Below are 14,375 nucleotides of genomic sequence, written 5' to 3'. Positions count from 1 at the left end.
CTGTAAACATTACTCTGGCATAGTTCATGTATGCATAATTGTTATTTTGATAAATTTTAGGGGAGTACAAGTTAGGATTATACCATACTTGCTGACTGAGCATATTCTGTTGTTAATTACATGGGCACACATATATTTCTAATCAAAAATTCTTTTAAAGTTTTCTCTATAGATATCTCCCCAGGAATAAAAGGCCTGAAGTTCAACTCTCCCTAAATTTGCTCTTTCCTATAACCACTAAAAATTATTTCCCATAGCCTAATTTAGGCATTCTATTTAAAACTACATAAAATAGATTTATGTCCTTCCATTAGAAAGAATAACATCCGCAGGCCATACTCTTCATTTGTATCACAAAGAACATTTTGCTTTTAAACAAACTAATTATCATATCTATTAGGGTAAGATAGGTTCATCATAAGTATTACAAGGAGGAAACTATCTTCCTTAAATATTTGACTCACACCTTTTCCAAGTCCTCATTACCTCTTCCATCACTTAGGGCCACGGCCGGCCAGGCTGGGTATTCCCTTCTCTGTCCACTTCAGATTCAAAGGCCTATATTCCTGTTTGTGATTATGGGAGGTTAGAAATCAGACAAGCATCTGTTACACTTAAAAGCAAAATCCTGAAAACAAACACTCCCAAGATTTCAATGAGGACCCTTCTGACACACTCCCATGGGCTCCTGCAAAATCACAAAAACTCACAGTGAAAAATGACTGGTGCAAAAACCACGGACACACAAAGGCCTGGGGTCCTTTCTGCTCGGTTTGGCATTGATCTCCCTCAAGGTGGACCCTCGCATTTGACATTTTGGGGTGGCTTAGGTGTTTTTGTTTTCCTTTTGTTTTGTTTTGGGGGGGAAGTGTCAAGGATCAGTTCTGCGGCACCATTTGCCCACAGACTGGGAGCAACACGCATCTGTGGCATTTGAAAATGGAATTGGCAACTGCATGACATTGAAAATGCATATCACACTGACAGTGTCTAGACTTCCCTATGTGTGCTCAGTTACAATTAGTGAAGCACAAGTGTACAGATCACCCTACTGCTAGTCTGTTGCTACAGAGCCATAAATGTGAAAAGCAATACTCTGAACTCAAGATTTTTGTTGTGTTTTTTGTTTTGTTTTTTTTTTTTTGTTTTGTTTTGTTTTTGCCCTAGCTTACTTAGCAGCACAGTTTAAGTCAACACAAAAACTGTGATCGAGATGCTTGTCTTTCCAAAGATGTAAACATCAGTCCCAGTGTCGTAAACTTGGCTGTAGCGCGCGAGACAGGAGATCCGAGGCCGCGGGACGTCACACACTAGTCACAGAAGCTTGCAAGCAGCTGGAAGGTTTCTGTGGTTTCTCAGCTTCGTTGGTGGGGGGGTCCGTGCTGGCTCGGAAGTTGAAGGCCGGGCCGGCTCCTCCGTGGGCCGGGCTCAAGGCAGGGTTCTGACGACGGTTACTTTCAACAATGCTTGACGTGTTGGAAGCCAGGCTCTCCCTAGTGCTAAAAGAGTAAAAAGGTTTTGTTTTGTTTCGTTTTGAACATAAATAATTACAGATCGAGCCCCAGAGGAAGAGCAAATGATGTAGTTAATGGATTTCCTCTGTTGGCTCATAATGTCATATATACCATCTTATACTGATTATTCACACATGTTCCTCTGCCGTGCACTCCCCAAAGCGGTCACGAGACATCTCACAAGAGCAGCGAGCTGAATAAAGGGGTTGTCTACAGCAAAAGGCACTTCCCCTTCCCCTCCTGTTCAAGGAGACTGCTCCGGACTTCGAGATCTATCACATTCATTGGCTAAACGAATTTGCAAATACACATAGGGAATTTCTTCAGTTCAGGCTGGAAATGCATGGGTATAACTGAGTTTGAACAAACTCAATCATTCAATCCTAACATTCTGTTTTTATTCTCGATTAGCAGATTTTGACTTTGGACACGCTACTAGCTGGCATTTGGCACAGTGAGAATAACCTCTTTTTAAAAACACATCACACCTCTGCTTCAAATCGTAACACTTTAGTTAATAAACATTATCATTTCAGAGAGGGAATCTTAGTCCCCTCCACCCTGCCTTCATTTGTAAAGTCTACATTTATCTGTTTTCCCTACACACACACTTTGGATAGAAACATTTTACTTTTAAAAGAGTCATATAGAAAGGTGATTTGAAAGCGTTGGCTTTCACTTTCCATTTCTCTTTTAATTTTGCTAAGTTAGAAATGTTTGAATCGGAAAAAAAAAAAAAACACAAATACTTGAATCTGTTATTGGTCCACGAGGTCTAGATCATTCAACATTTTAAATTGTGTTGGGCAATACCAGAAGTGAGCTTACTCGGCCTGACTGATGGGAGCTGAATGGGTTTCACACACAAGGTCCTTAAAATAGTAATAAGAAATCTATCAGCTTGCAGGGATCGAAGAAATCACAATGGCGCACAAAACATTCACTTTTCTGGAGACATCCAGGTTTGTAAAATAGTCTCAGAGCTGGTCCTGGGTGACTGACAGAAGCCTGCAAGATGGGCCTGCAGGCCTTCTCTGATGCCTTTTTCACTCCACCCCAAGACCTCAGCAGCCCTAACCGGTTAGCTCAACCCTGTGGGGCCCTGAGCTGACTTCTCATCACGGGGCCAAGAGTTAATGGTTTAAAAGGAAGTTTGTCCATTGACTGTGAAAAAGTAACCTGATCTTTTTTGAATGCACAGAGCACCTTCAGAAGATTGATAAATTTATAGACATAAGTCAAGTGCTCTCCTACCTGTGGCCAGCCGGGCAGGCCTCAACATCACCATGAAAAGGATGGAAAGAGCTAGACTTACCGACTTACCTGGCTCTTCCCCTAAGCAAACACATCAGTGGCTTGTCAGCAGGGCAATGGAAGCACAGAGCCAGGAGGTGGGAGGAAGCAAGGCAATAAACAGGAGACCCACAGATCTCATGACATGATCCCCAGCGTCATTCTTAATCAAGACAGGGACTTTTTACCAAGTCTGCCTTCCTCATCTCTAAAATGCAGACAGTCAGAAGATTTACCTATTCTCAGAGTGATGGTGAAGAAGAAACAGGCATCACTGAGGAAGCTGTACAGCACAAAAGCTAGGACAATGTGAATTATTTCTGTTTTACCCTGGCCTATGATGAGCTCAGTAGCTATTGTGGGTTTGTCGGGTGGGGGGCGTGGATTGCTCTATTACTAATGACATTTTTTTTCTATGGGAAAATGCATTTTCAGGTCGAAAGGACCCACTTTTAAACCAGCTTTTAAGGTGGAGGCTTAGCATTTCTCAAGCACCTGCTATAAGGCAGGTACCGCGCAGGAAAGGTCACCACCAGCATGGTCGTGGCATTCCCACGGGCACTGCCTGTGCCCAGGGTCCCTCGCCACGGTGACCACCGCCAACTTGTTACAGTGTTAAACACACACAAAGCGCCAGTGTCTCCAAAGCGTGCATCTCACGATTGTTGTTATAACGAGTACCACGTGCGACACTCGCATCGCGGGCTCTGGGCAGCATGATGATAAATGAGTGGGGATGGAGTGTTAGCGGTAGGAAAATCGCCCAAAAGTCAAAGTTCTGACTCCTTTTAAAAGAAAGCTACTAGAGTACAAACTTAAACATGACATTTCCAGGATGGGTACAGGGCAGGGCAGGGGTGACGGATGGGAAGTAGACTCTGGGGGTAGACAGGCGTCGAATTATAACGCCATACACCTGGAACTTGTAGAATGGTGTAAACCAATGCTACCTCAATAAAAAGTTAATAAAAATTTAAAAAAGATTCCAGATTTTACAGGCAGAAGACCTGGACCAGGCTGCTCTGTGGCCGTCTTCTGCAGAAAGCGCCCCCGGGCGCCACTCACACAGCGCGGGGTCATGTGGTCCACGAGGCTGACCACCCCAGGCAGCCTTGGTCCCTCATGATCATACCGGGTTTATCAACTAGTTTGTGGCCTCAGATCTGTCATGTCAGGTTTGCTCATTTTCAGTGTGGGTCTCCTTGCACAGTGGAGTCTGACTTTTCTCTTTCTCATACTCCTCAGTGCCCAACACCAGGGACGAAGGGATTCTGGAAATGTGGCTGAGCCAGCACTGAAGCCTGAGCTTGGGAGAAGATCACCCTTTTGAGTTTTATTGTTATTTGGTCCTTGTTCCTCAGTGAATTGTTTAACATCTGAATAAATAGCCCCAGCCCACTTCAGATACTTGGGTTCACGGGACTGTGGGATTTGGCTAAAATAATTCCTCATGCTGAAGAGTAAAAACTCCCTGTAAAAACTCAAATATTCTCCTCTGTAGACCACCCTCATGCATCAGAAGGCAGCACAGTGAATTTATCGAGGAGTACAGAAACTGGAGTTTAGAAATGCGTATAGAAAGTAAGTCTCTCACCTAGCTCCTAACCAAAGGCTATCAGACAGTAACAGGGTAAAATCAGGGATTGTTCCATAGAGTCTATAACTGCATGAAAGTGATGTGTGGCCAGTGAATTACTGCTACAGAGAAAATTCGACCATAACAACAGTGGGAGTCACCCCCGTAATGCGTGAAGGGTGTCTCCTTCTAACACCTGTCACCTCTACCACGACATTTAAACAATTAAGTACAGGGTTAAAGAAATGCCAATAAACTTATTTCAAGAAATAATCTCATCCCAAATTCTGTATTCTACACCCCAACTTTAGAGATAGTCAATATATTCCACGGAGATACTGGATCAACTACGTCACAAATATTTTCAGGAATAAAAGTCTTGCAATATTACACAGTGGTAGGTTTTCAGTCAGAACCCATTAAATGACACCGAGTGTCCTCTTTGCCACTGTCTGGGACTACAGCATCCTTGGTGGAGGACAGGTGCCTCAGGGAACAATATGAAGGGCTGGGATCTGTGGTGTGAAGGGCATCAGGCAGGCAGAGTCTATGTGCTAAGAAACAGTAAGGCACAAAGGCAGAGGCAAATACCCACACCTCCTGTAAGTGATGGTTTTAAGTTTCTACCAGGATTCTAGACCTTCAGTTATGCTTATCTGGTATCCACAGCTAGGACTTCAAGAGGGGGAGAAAAAGAGTAGCAGGGGGAAATAGAAAGAAAAGAAAATATAAAATAATTGGCCAATAAATTATGACTTGATTTGGGATAGGAAAATAATAAGCAGAAATTATTTCTTAGAAAAAATGACTGTGGGTCATTTGTTTTCAGACTGAGTGGCTCTCTGAGGCCTCTGAGGGCTCCCTCAGAGACAGGCCAAGGAGATCTGGGGCTCCCAGCCTCTCACCCACCGTGACAAGAGTGCCATCTCTGTGGTCGGTTTAGACATAGGACTTGTGCATGTGTTAACTTGGAACAGACATTAAGTGACCACTGTTATCATCAAGAGCCAGTCCTTCACGAAGCAACAGGGGCCTGATATCGGACAAGCAGAGTAACGATTCCCAATTCTGGTTTTGGGATGGTCCGTCCCCAAATCATCCAGAGATACAGTGAAATGATCACGAAAGAATTCATTTTAGATGTAATAATTAAATATACAAAGTACAAAATCACATCTAGGTACTGGTAAAAAATGATGAATATTGTAAAATGTCGGGAATCACAGCTAATGAGAAATATCAAGTTCTCACGAGTATTTCTGCATCTCAGAGTCACCAATCTGGAGTAGAATTCAGAAGCAGAATTAGGTCCCAAGTTGCTCTTTGAGGAGAAAGAAGAGTTAAGGAGAGGAGAAGGAAGATGCATAGACTGTCTCTGGCTTTCTTAACCCTGACCTCTTGAGGGCTCTGGACATAACCATCAGGTATCATACTGTGTACTGTCAATCCTCTGCTGAGTTACTGGACAAAGCAGCAGCTCCAATGAGAATGCCTACATGGGCTGTATTAATTCTGCAGGAAGGGAAAGAAAAGAGTTGCTCCAGGCTTTGATGGAGCAGAGCCCGGGCCACAGCTCCTTCTGAGAGAGGAACTAGGTTCCATTCTCTTTAGACATGAAAGGGGGGCGAGACAGTGTATGAGCCAGGGGGCGGACAGCACAGAAAGTCTGCATTAAGGTGGCACCAAGCTTCTGGTTCCACTGGGAAGGTTTTGCAATCTGCTACAGCATTCTCACTAGAGACACCTGTCTTAGACTCAATTTATTTCCAATCCCTGCCCCCACCCCGCTTCTGACCACTCATTCTACTCAAACAGTCGCTCTTTTTAAAGGGCCTAAAAAACCCTTCCCTGACAGCAGTGTGGCGCTACAAAAACACAGAAGAGAACTGGGCGATGTTGGTCTTAGTTTGATTGGACTGATGCAAGTTTGAGGGAAGGAGCCAACCCACCAGTCCAGATTGGTGATCTCTACAGCTGCAGAAACATTTTTTTCAATTCCTGAAAAAGAAGTCAGAAACAGGTCGTTAACAAAACAACTCGTGTGACTTTCAACCCGCATCCACAGAAGTGAGACCGTGAAGTCAGAAGCCTTTCAAATCATTTGCAAAAAGCCCCAGGCCCTGGCAGGTGCATGTGTGTGCCCACAGACGCCTCTCCCTACCGTGGGGAGTTGAATCCACTGTCCACAGTGATGCTGCTGCTGTCCATGCTGTCCAGGCGCGCTGAATGCGTGGCTCTCTGGTTGCTGCTGCTGTCAGTTTCTTTTGGGGCCAGGAGGGTGAGGTTTTTCTCAAATCTCCTCTGCAAGTCTCTTTCCTTTTCCCTCTCCAGGAGCCACTGCATGGTGCCAACATCCTCTCTGTTTTTTTCCTCCTCCGTGTTTTTGTTTGCCCCTTCCTCGGAGTCGTCGTCATCAGAGACGTTGTAATAGTCAAAAGAGGCTTCCTGGTTGGCCCCGGACTCCTGCTGACGCTGGGACGCAGGCATGGCCTGAGCCACCGAGGTCCCCAGGGATGGTTCCAACTTCTCGCATCGTCCTGGCAGTGCGTCCGCAGGCGTCTTCGGGTGAGCTTTGAGGAGGGACAGGCTGGATTTGTGATAGCTGTTTACAGACAAGGTGCTGTGGAGAGGTTTGAACAGTGTGTCTTTGCTGAATATCTCTTTCCTCTTGTCCAGGCTGCTGGGCTCAGCGCTGTGGTGCTGGACGAGGCGGCCATTGGCCATCCCTTCGGCCATGGCGCCCGAAGGGGCTGGGATCCCACCCGGCCCTTTGGGGGACTCCTCCTTGTGCCCCGCAGGCTCCCTGGAGGAATGTGGGGTCTGCCTATCACACAGGGGCAGCTTTTTCACCCCTTCCGCCAGGGTCAGCGTGTCGTGGTCCTCCTTATTCTTCCCCAGAGGCGAAGGCGCGGTGAGCACCGTCTCGCTGGAGGTGTTGCACTGGAAATAGTCATCCGTAGCTGCTTTTGTTGGACAGGAGCTGAGTTCCCCGTAAGATGGCAAACTCTCGGGCGGCTTGCCTGGCTCCAAAAGGCTACAGGCGCTGGAAGGTTCCTTGCCGCCACCGACGATTTCCGGAATACACACCTCCTTGTAGCTCGTGGCCGAAATGTGAGCCCTTGGATGCCCGAGCGTCTGTGCAGGCCGTAAAGTGCTGTCGTCGATGTAGGGCTGGCTGGGGGCTTGGTCGTCCTGGCTGCAGCCTTCGGCCAGGTCTTCGGGGGTCCCCAGCGAGGACGCCCCCAGGGGGCCCTTGGAGTTGTCCATGGACCTGGACCTCTCCTTGGCTTTGTTGGACCGCTCATTCCTGGACCGTCGGTCCTGGGTATGGCTGTGGCTTCGGTGCACTTTTGAGTGGGAGCTGCCCCTGGAAGGCTCCGGAAAAGGCATCTCAGTCCTCCTCTTGGCCAGCTCCCCGGACACATCCCACTCCGGCGTCATGGGGAAGTGGGACTCGATCACGCTGGGGTTGCTGTGCATGATGAAGTTGTCCCCCTTGTGCTCGATGATGAAGCAGCCCTCGCGGGGGGCGCGGGTCAGCGGGTCGCAGAAGTCGTACTCCCGCTCCCCGGCCAGCTCCCGGTGCGAGCCGTCGGAGGGCTCGCCCTTGGACACGCGCGTCTTGCTGTGCGAGCGCGACTTCCCGTGGGGCTTGCGGTGCGTCCTGCTCTTCTTGCTCCTGCCACTGTGGTGCGCGGACGAGCCCGCCTTGCTGCGGTGCGCCTTCTCCTCCTCCAGCTTCTTCATCAGCGCCGTGTGCCTCGTGACGTTCTCCACCGTGAGGTCCGGGTTGATGCGCCGGATGATCTCCATCTCCACGTCCCGCGGGATGGCCGTGGGGGCGTCCTCGTCCCGCAGGGGCCACTCCTCGGGGGGGAACTGCGCGGAGAAGTTGGCCAGCTGCTTGGTCTTGTCTTTCTTGAAACTCAACCGGAATAACTTGAGCCCGAACTTTTTGGACTGCTTTTCACTGTCTTTAGGCTTGGAGAGAGTTTCTGTCTTGTAGGAAAAGTTGACAGTACTTTTGCTCTTCTCTGTGGGGGGCACCTGGCACAGCGGCGGGGGGCAGTAGGGGTCCTTGCCGTCCTTGGGCTTGCGCTGCAGGGTGGACGCGTGCGTGCTGTGCAGGTCCTCCCGGCAGCAGTGGCAGGAGTCGCAGTGGTTTCTGGGCAAAGTCCTTTCCCTGATGCAGCCTGAGGCGGACGGCGTGATGGTGCCGGGTTGCGGGGAGGCGCACTGGGACCGCTCGGGCACCCTCTCGTCCAGGTGGTACCATTTACTGTTAGTTCTTATGAGGGAAGGCGTGATGAAGTAAGTCTGAGGGGTCACGATGAAGTAGCCGTCCGGGGTGGGGTAGATCTTCCGCTCCCGGACCAGCGTGTTCAGCGTGTGCCGGAGAATTTCTTGGCTGGGGGTGGGAACACCTGAAAGCAAGAGAAACAGCAGGTTCGTGAGGATGAGGAGGGAGCAGGCAGCCCCTTCCCGCTGCTTCTCAACCTGCTACGGACTGCGTGTCCGTGACCCCCCAGATGCTGAGGTCCAAGCCCTGCTCCCCGCGGGAGCTGATTTAGGAGGTGGGGGTCTTTAGGAGGTGGTTTGGATTCCATGCAGTCATGAGGGTGGACCCTCCAGGAGCTGCTTCCTAAAAAGAGGGGGAGACCAGAGCCCCCCTGTCTCCACCCTGGGGGATACCAAGGTCTGTAGGCCAGAAGAGGACCCTCACCAGACACCAGATGGGCTGGGGCCTTGATCTTGTCTTCCCCGCCTCCAGCATTGAGGGCGATAAGCACTGCTTACTTAGGCCCCCCAGGTTGTGAATTTTTTTTCAAATATTTATTTATTTATGCATACAAGAGCTGGGGTACAGGCTAGAGGTGCAGGGGGTGAGAGGATTCACCAGAGACAAAGTGGGGAACAGAACAGGCAGATGACCGAAATACACTGCTGAGGGGAGCAGCAGGCGAGACAGGAGAGGTCTGCTGTGCCATGTGGGCTGCTCCCTGCCTGGGGATCGAATTCACACTGCAGTGGCTGCGGACCGCTTCATAGGTTGTGTCTTAACCCCTTGTGCCACCAGAGAGGCCCAGATTGTGATATTTTGGACAAAGACAAAGTCCTATTAATTCTGCCAAGCTTCAAAGCATTATCGCATGGCAAGTAAACAGGACTTAAAGGTGCTCATTTAGTTAGCGGGATTCCTAGATTTTTCCGATCGCTCTTAGGAATATTGTTACCTATAGAATGGGAAAACTTAAAGGGTAGAAGTTAGACGGCTGCTATGTGACAAAATCTATACTGAGCCAAAAGGACGGGACATTTTTAAGGGGTAGGAAATGAGAAATGTTTTACACGATGGGGTATGAATTGATATAAAAGGAAAAAGAACCCAGGAAATAGTCAAAACAGCTACCTTGTTCTTGAAAACCAAACCTACCTCAGACAGAAGCAGGATCCCCTTGGAGCTACTCTGCAATGCTCGCTTTTAAAGATTAAGTTTATTGGTTACACTTAATTTTATAAGTTATATAAAACAGCAGATAGACTTAGTCACTATTTATGATACATCCTCCAATTGTGAACTGTCACCTTTAATCTTAAAAGAGACCTCACCGGGTGAGATTCAGGTGAGAGCTTCCTCCCCGTGGGCAGAAGTCAGCAGAAGGAGATGGTTTTGCTAATCTGTAACCAGAGGTCTCAGAGCTCAGCCGTACATGTCTGGTCATGGAGTCCAAAATTGCCGAATTTGTGAGAACAGAAATTCCATAAGGAAACCAGCGATACTTTATACAGTAACTGCTGGTGTTTGCGAGGGGCTTTGTGTGTGTATGTATGCCTTTTCACCTTGAGAGACTGTACTAAGAAGATCGTGGAAGACCTTAGGAACAGAACATCTTTTCCACACTGAAGAGGCCTGGGTGTTCTCCACGACTGAGCAGGCACCGTGAGGGTGATTACACGTATAAGACCGGTCGGAATGACATCATTTGGAAATAGACCAGGTTGACTTGCACTGTCACTATTCAATAGTGTCTGACCCACAAAAATGGGCAGTTTTAGTGGAGAACAAACACTTGGGCTTCAGGACCAGACTCTGGATTCAAATCCCAGCTCCACTGCTGTTAGCTGCTGTTATTTGGTTGAATTATGCACCACCAACATCTCCTTCACCCCAGCCCCAATTCAAATCTTGAAGTCCTGAGCCCCCACACCTCAGAAGGTGGCCTTATTTGGAAACAGGGTCTTTACGGAGATAATCATTTTAAAAGGAGGTCAGGGGGTGGCCCTTAATCTAGTGTGATGGTGCCTCTCTGGGAAATCTGGGCCTGGAGACACACATGGAGAAAAGATGGTGTGAAGATGGCATCTGCCAGCAGAGAGAGGCTGGAACCAGTTCCCCCCTCCCAGCGCTTACAAGGAACAAACCACTCCTTTGACCCGGGATGCCCAGCCTCCAGAGCTGCAAGACGACACGCTGCTGTTGAGGCCGACTGCTTCCTTAGGGCTGCCCGAGAAAGCTGGCACAGCTATCCCCTTGGGAACTTAACCTCTCTGGGCCTCCGTTTTCGTCAAAACTCGGGTAATGACAGTTCCTACCCGAGCTGTGTGAGTTTAAGTGAGCGTAATGTGTGTGGGCAGTGCCTGATGCATGGTGAGCGCTCAGTAAGTTTTGGCTATCAGGGTCCCAAGTCTGGGTCATGACCCCTGCAAACTCAGATGACCCCCAAGGAACGTTGTGCAGCCACCCAGAGCAGCTGGCTGAGCTGCCCTGTTCTTCTCAAATGACTCGAGAGGGATAGGAAAGCATGAGCAGGGCCTGGAGTGCTCCGGGGGGGAGAGTTTCTGAATATGATGTAAGATGCCCCCCACTGTGATGCTGGCTTCAGAGGGCATCCGTGGTCCCCAAAGAGGGAGAGAGATGGCGTTTGCAGAAAATGGGTGGTGTGATAGAATTCATTTTTCAGTCACACGGCTGCCTTCTAGTCTGGTGCCCTCTCTTGAGAAAAGCACATTTTCTATGCAAATGACCCCAAAGCTGGTATACTGACAAAAAATGGTTCTCTTTAACTTTACGATCAATTCTGCATAAAATTTTAGGAGTTTCTGCACAAAATTAGAAATGAACGCCAACTGAGTTAGTCATATAACTCCAAAAATAATCTGCAATTCGCAAGCGCTGCTGTGAAACAAAGGTGCTTGCATCTGAAAGAACTTCCACAGCTTCCATGCCCGTGAGCAACCGGCCCTCCTGCTGAACTGTCAGGCACGAGTCCCAGGGAAGACAAGGCCAGGGGAGACACACTGTGGTCTCGTGAAAGGGCCCCTTGGAGTGAGGTGAGAAGGAGCCAGCCGATGACCCCATCTTAAAAACCACCTGTTTCTTATACAGGGCCCCCTTTCAGGAGGATTTTCTGAAAAACAGTGAGGCTGATTTACAAGAATTCATGCTTGAGGAGTCTACGACACTGTGGTAATGAAAGACAGCAGAGGCAAACTCATAAAAGTAGCTGTTACTCTAAAACAAAATGCAAGTATTCTAGAATCTGCTGAATGTAGGCCTTCCCGATGTGATCTCCCTACACCCGCCATACTACAGACCTATGGCTATGATGGCATCGCGGTCACTTGCACCAGTAAGAACAAACTCTCGGCCCCCAAATGAGGGAACAAGGATTGCACAGAGAACGGACACCTAGTAGCTCGATGTTCTGAATTTTCAAGAATATCCATCCAATAATGTGTGATTATTGGATCACAATAATCACGGGCCTCCCCTGGTGGCGCAGCAGTTGAGCACTAGGTTGCAAGGCTGCCCGCAGCCTCTGCAGCGCCAGTTCGATCCCCGGCCACCAGCGAGGGTCCCACAAAAAATAAACAAAAAAACAAAAAAATAAAAAAACAAATCCTAGCAGTCTCCCCAGTCCGCTTCCCATTCTTCTCCCTGAGAGGTTTCAACGCTTTAACTGAAATCATGCTATTTATCACTGTTATGTTATCATCATGCTCTGGGGTGATGACTGATATTTTCCGCTGTCTCTGGCAGCTGGGATTCCACCAGGATCTGCCAAGCCAACTTGAAAAAGAGATGATGGTGATGGGCATTGTGAATGTTTGCACACTCCATCACTTCTAGATTCCGCTCCCAAAGTTCATCATAAATTTGGATTTTGAGGACTTTCAAAAGCAAAGACAAGCTTGGCACCCAACAGGTCGGGTGGCCCTGGCCTCAAACTTTTCCACAAACTTTTGTCTTCCAGAGCAAAACTCGATCTTTCAAGTAGTGCGCGACAATGTGACATTACTGGGCGCATTTTGGCTTTCATCCCGCGATCTAACAATTGTGGGAACAGACAGCACATGTTCTGTATGTTTGAAAAAATAGATGGAAAACGTTTAATGGGCTTCTTTCAACCATCGCTTCTTGTTTGCGAAGAACACTGGCTCAGGGAGAATTCAGCGAGAACTAATGTAAGTGGATAAGTCGGAGACAGAATACGTAAATGATGTTAACGTTCTCTAGCAAATTCTACAGTCAACTTCAGCCCCATAAGCAGCCTTCTAGGTCTAGCTCTGACCTTTCCTTCCAGAAAGATCCATCAGTAGCCACTTAACAAGCACTAGTTCAATTAAATGATGGTGATGGATGGAAGGAAGAAGGGAAGGAGGGTTGAGTAGTTATTTAGAAACCTGAAAAACGAAAACTTACTTTTAAACCTTTGAAAAATTATTCTTGTTTCTAGAATGGAAACTGAAACAGACTTTTCAGCAGAGGATTTTTCACACATACACACACACACACACACACACACACACACACACACACACACAAAGCTTTCATTAGAGTGAGGATATCCAAAATAGGGAGAGATCCCAAAATCTAGACCATTGTTTTTATTTGTAACATAGGCACATTACACATGAGAGTTCAAATGTCTTAGTGATATTCTGTTAGTTTATAGTCTGTTTGGCCAGATGAATGTACTAATAACTCAGTGGGTAGAACAGACATACTCTCTGTAAGTCTCTATGTCCTTAAGTTTAAATTTCTGCCTTTCCTGAAAAGTCTCTGTGCTGTTTCTTGTTTTTAAAAACTATTGAAAAGAAAGTAATAAGAATTTTGAAGATTAAGTAAATCAAAGCTATTGCAACGAGAGCAAACTACCCGGTATCAAAAGAGGTTTACACATTTGAATGAATGAATGAATGAATGAATAAAAATAATTCTGATTAGCAAAACAAAATCGTTTAAACTTCAAAACTTTGGTTTTCAAATAGTAAGATATAAACAATAGACTTTTACCTTCCAGAGTTTGGAATTGTCATGAAAAGTACATTTTTCAGACATAACTCAAGCAGGGCTAAGTTTCTAAAGCCTTGTTCTCACGGGCTGGACAGGCTGGTGCACTGGCCAGCATGGGTCTGGCTCAGCTGTCCCCTGGGGACCCACACACACATGTGAACTAAGATGTGTTGCTGTGTTGTGCTGTGCAAAAGCTAATGGATGCAGCCAAGAGTGTATATTTACTAAGATTTCTCCTAGGTCAAATGAAAATATGCCAACCATTGGTTTTTAAAGCAAGCCTCATGTCAACCTGGGTGTGGGCTGAGTCTAAACCAAGCTGGCAAAACGATGGTTCCAGAGTGTTTTCCTTGATGTTGCTGTCACAGGCATGTGAATTAAAATGTGCACACGCAGATGCCAACATTTATGGAAACAGAGATATCACGTAGAACTGAATTCCAGCATCTCTTGAAAATTTAGAAAATTCGAGCACTCGGGCTAGGTTCTACATGGTTGTTTTTCTAGGGGGGAGGGCAATATACTGGGACTGACTGGTGAGCTGCCTCTCTCGAGATGGGGAATTAATTCTTGGGCTTCTCACCAACCTGCTTCTGGCATTGGAAATATCGAGCTGCAGGGCTATGTCTTCTTTTTATAATACAGAGAAAAGGAAACACTGGTTTGATTTTTCTTTTAAAAAGAGATCTTCACT

The 14,375-nt window shown here is 47.3% G+C and overlaps 1 protein-coding gene across 5 annotated transcripts in view; it reads right to left on the bottom strand.

The window, feature by feature from the left end:
- Positions 1-1,161: 1,161 nt before the first annotated feature.
- STOX2 (storkhead box 2) overlaps positions 1,162-14,375 on the bottom strand; it is a 97,394-nt gene continuing 84,180 nt past the window's right edge. For all 5 annotated transcript variants that reach the window (XM_037526491.2, XM_037526492.2, XM_037526493.2 and 2 more), the window contains 2 exons: positions 6,545-8,807; positions 1,162-1,499 (listed from right to left, as the gene is read on the bottom strand). In XM_037526491.2, the coding sequence (XP_037382388.1) occupies positions 1,304-1,499; positions 6,545-8,807 (2,459 nt within the window). In that variant the 3' untranslated portion in view covers positions 1,162-1,303. The remainder of the gene's footprint in view (positions 1,500-6,544; positions 8,808-14,375) is intronic.

This window comes from Talpa occidentalis, unplaced genomic scaffold (assembly GCF_014898055.3).
Source record: "Talpa occidentalis isolate TD23 unplaced genomic scaffold, MPIMG_talOcc4v2.1 talOcc4.4, whole genome shotgun sequence".
In the NCBI taxonomy this organism is placed as follows: domain Eukaryota; kingdom Metazoa; phylum Chordata; class Mammalia; order Eulipotyphla; family Talpidae; genus Talpa; species Talpa occidentalis.
The sequence above is the reverse complement of the archived record's forward strand: the minus strand, read 5'-3'. Positions and strand labels throughout refer to the sequence as shown.